General features: G+C 45.1%; 1 protein-coding gene across 1 annotated transcript; it reads right to left on the reverse strand.

The window, feature by feature from the left end:
• Positions 1 to 2,555: 2,555 nt before the first annotated feature.
• On the reverse strand, positions 2,556 to 3,500 carry LOC129404396 (olfactory receptor 2AE1-like). The gene has a single exon (XM_055136774.1). It carries the CDS (start codon positions 3,498 to 3,500, stop codon positions 2,556 to 2,558), a length of 945 nt encoding a protein of 314 aa, XP_054992749.1.
• Between the last annotated feature and the right edge of the window lie 399 nt (positions 3,501 to 3,899).

Raw genomic sequence — 3,899 nt, forward strand, 5'->3', positions numbered from 1 at the left:
TCCATAGTACAGTACAGTATATACGGGCTCGCCCTGGTAGCTCAGTCCAGCCCCAACATCTTTTTATCATGGTACTTGTTTCCTTCTTTCCCAGGGAAATAAATAATTGCCTTTTCCTCATCTCCCTTCCAGCATGTGGTCTCCAACCACATTTTACTTGGTGTTCCCTTCTCTATCAGAGCTGTCTTTTCCCCAGAATGTGAGGCCAGCTTCCAAGCCATGGAGCCAACCTCCTGGTAATTATTTCTACTATACTTGAGTGTCAGTCTCCTACTCTGTTATTTTATATTCCACAGATGAGTGCAATCTTTCTATCTGTCTCTCTCTTTCTAACTCATTTTATTTAGCATGAAATTTTTCATGTTGATCCACTTATATGCAAAGTTCATGACTTCATTTTTTCTAACAGCAGCATAGTATTCCATTGTGTAGGTATACCAAAGTTTCTTTAACCAGTCATCTGTTCTCGGGCACTCGGGTTTTTTCCAGATTCTGGCTATTGTACACAGTGCAGTGATGAACATATAAGTGCAGATGTCATTTCGACTATACTTTTCAAACTAACTTTTATGAACATAATGTTAGGGGTTGGCAGATCTCTGCCCGGAGGAGGCTCAGAGGAACAAAAGAAAAAGACCAAGACAACTTTTTCTGCAAACGCACGGGGGTTTATTCAAGCCAATAGAGCCATATCGGGACCTTCAACCATGCCTGAAAAGCGCGGCAAAGCTGAAGGCCCCGAATTCAAGAAGCGAGCCGTTTTTTGTACCCTTTTGGGGGAGAAAAGGGAATCACACACATTGCATCAAAGGGAATCACACATATTGGACCAAAGGAAATTACACCTATTGGATCAAAGGGAATCACACTTAGGTCACTTAATTTGCTTATCTCAACATTTATTGACTGTTAACTGTTTCCCTGCAAATGTTTGCTTACAGTTCCTAGGGCAGTTTGTTGGCCCATTTGGTCACAGTTACGTGCCCAGCGGTAGGTTTCCAAAACATCTTTCAAAGCAGCCAAACAGTTACAAAAGCAAATTTAACCCTTACCCTGCCCTCCTCTTCAATACATCTCTCAAAGCAGCCAAGCAGTTACAAAGGCAAATTTAACCCGTAACCTGCCCTCCTCTTCAATGAGAATTATTGTGCTGTGTGTAGAAAAACCAGAATAGATCTCAGGGTTGAGATTGGAATTTTTTATATTTTTGGTTTACGGGCCACACCCAGAAGTATTCAGGGCTTACTCTAAGCTCTGCACTTAAGGATAACTCCTGGTGGGAATCAAAGAAACTTATGGGATACTGGGGATGGAACACAGGTTGGCTGTATGTCAGGCAAACATCCTACACATTTTACTATCACTCTGGCCATGAGATTGGAATTTCATATACCACTGTCAGTTCATGCTTTTCTGTATACATATATAGATGAAAGATGGTGTGGGTAGAAAACTGTCATTTCCCACTTCAATTCCACTGAAATTACTCAGGACAACAACACTTTTGTAGCAATGAGAAGGACTCACGTTCAGACCTTGGGTGCTAAATGTTTCACTCTGGAAGGAGCCAAGTTTCCTGAGAGTAATGACTGCGCCCGGGGCGAGGGGATATGAGACTTAAGAATTTTTAGGAGAACAAAAGCACATGGACAAGCTGGAGCTTTAGCACTGTGGGTAGGGCCTTTACCTTGTATGCGGCTGACCCGGGTTCGATTCCCAGCATCCCATATGGTCCCCTGAGCACCGCCAGGAGTAATTTCTGAGTGCAAAGCCAGGAGTTACCCCTGAGCATCTCCAGGTGTGACCCAAAAAGCGAAAAAAAAAAAAGGCTCATGGAAGCATTTCTGGGGTGGGGAGGGCTCTCATTGAAGAGTTGATGGTTACAATAAGGCACAGTCCAACAGCAAGGGAACTTTTAAGTGTAAGGGAAAATCAGTTACCGTTTACTCAGTCTGTTATGTGGTCTGAAGCCAAGCCCAAAAATTCTCTCAATATTCCTGGGAATGGGCAAACTGCAAGTTTCATGGCTATTACAACATTTTCAGCGACACATGTCAAAATAGCCATTTATTGCAAAGGAATAAATAGTAGCTGGACAGTGGAGAAAAGCAACAGCTTCTCCCCCCTCCCCACCCATTGATAAGAGTGAGCCCAAAGTGAAGGGAAGCAAAGACTGAGAAGGCGAGACATCTATTTCTCCTCTGTGATATTCCTCTTGGGCAGTATATCTAAAACACTCCTTGAATAAACGCAGACAAACATGAAGGATGGGGATGTGTGTTCACAGGATTTCGTGCAGACTTGTGTGTGTGCCCTGGTGTTTCTATATTCAGAATTGCATGCAGAAATTTGAGTGTGTGCACGATGGCGTGTTCATACTCAGGACTGCATGCAGAGATGTGAGTGTGTGCGCTGGCATGTCTATATTCAGATATGCATGCAGGGATGATGTGAGTGTGTGCACGATGGCGTGTCTATATTCAGGACTGCGTGCAGGACGGTGAGTGCATATGCACTGGTGCATCCCAATTCAGTCTTGCTTTCAGATAAAATAGTCACCGTCTTTGAGTGATGACATCTCTCCCTAGCAATTTCTTCAGTGCCTTAGCCACATCCTTATTGCGAAGAGTATAAATCAGAGGATTCAGGGCCGGGGTAATGATGCTATAGAACACGGAAGCAGTCTTGTCTTGCAGGGGAGTGCGCTGGGACCTGGGTCTCATATACGAGAAGATGAAGGTGCCATACCAGAGAGAAACCACAGTCAGATGAGAGCTACAAGTGGCAAAGGCATTTCTCTTACTCCCAGCAGATCTCATCTGAAAGACACTGTGTATGATGAAGCCATAGGAGATAGAAATCAAGAGGATGGGTAAGAGGAGTAGCATAACAGTGCTGATGTACTCTGTCTTCTCATAAACAGTGATGTCTCCACAGACCAACTTCACAACAGCAGGAAAGTCACAGTAGAAGTGGTGGATTGTTCGAGACCCACAGAAAGGGAAGTGCATCAAGATCATGGTGTGAATGAAGGAGTTCATGGATGCTGCCAACCATGATATGATAGCCATCATCAGAGCCACCTTCCTGCTCATGATAACAGCATAATGCAGTGGGTGACAGATGGCAACATAACGGTCATAGGACATGAGAGTCAGGAGCAAACATTCGGCCCCTGCCACTGCCACGTAGAGGAAGTGCTGGGTAGCACAGCCCACGAAGGAGATGGACTTCCTGCCCGACAGGTAGTTGGCAGCCATCTTGGGGATGGTGGTGATGACGAACATCAGGTCCATGAGGGAGAGCTGGCTGAGCAGGAAGTACATGGGGGTGTGCAGCCGGGGATCAGCACAAATGAGGAGAATGGTCAGGGAGTTGCCACTCACAGCAACAAGGGCGACCACCAGGGTCAAGGAGAAAAGAAAGACGTGGGTGAGGGAGTCATCGAAGAGCCCCTCGAGGATGAAGTCGGCCAGCGAGGACTGATTGCTCTGCCTCATCGCCCTGCCCAGTCCTGCGGACACAGGAAGTGAGCATGGATCAATATGAGAAATCCTGACTTCAGTAACTTAACAATAATCACTTTTTGATCTAAGAAAGACTTTTTGGAAAGAAAAATATTCCACCTCTCCTCTCAATTCTAATTTTTAAAATAAAATTAACAAAAGAGATAGACCTTCAAGCACATGAAATTATGAAATGACACTATTCGTGGTCTATTTTTATTAATGCCAGGACCAAACCCTGAAATGCTCAGGCCTGACTCCTGACTCTGTGCTCATGATCAAGCCCGTGAGGCGCAGGGTCCATATGAGGTACAGGGGTCTCAAGGCAGGTCATTACGTGCAAAGTAGGCGTCCCATAACTACTCTATGCCCCCGGTTCCCTATGAACTATAT

This window comes from Sorex araneus, chromosome 4 (genome assembly GCF_027595985.1).
Source record: "Sorex araneus isolate mSorAra2 chromosome 4, mSorAra2.pri, whole genome shotgun sequence".
In the NCBI taxonomy this organism is placed as follows: Eukaryota; Metazoa; Chordata; class Mammalia; order Eulipotyphla; family Soricidae; genus Sorex; species Sorex araneus.

What these genes read in the sequence shown, in the direction of transcription:
- LOC129404396 (XM_055136774.1), bottom strand. Translation starts at nt 3,500, where the DNA reads ATGAGGCAGAGCAATCAGTCCTCGCTGGCCGACTTCATCCTCGAGGGG.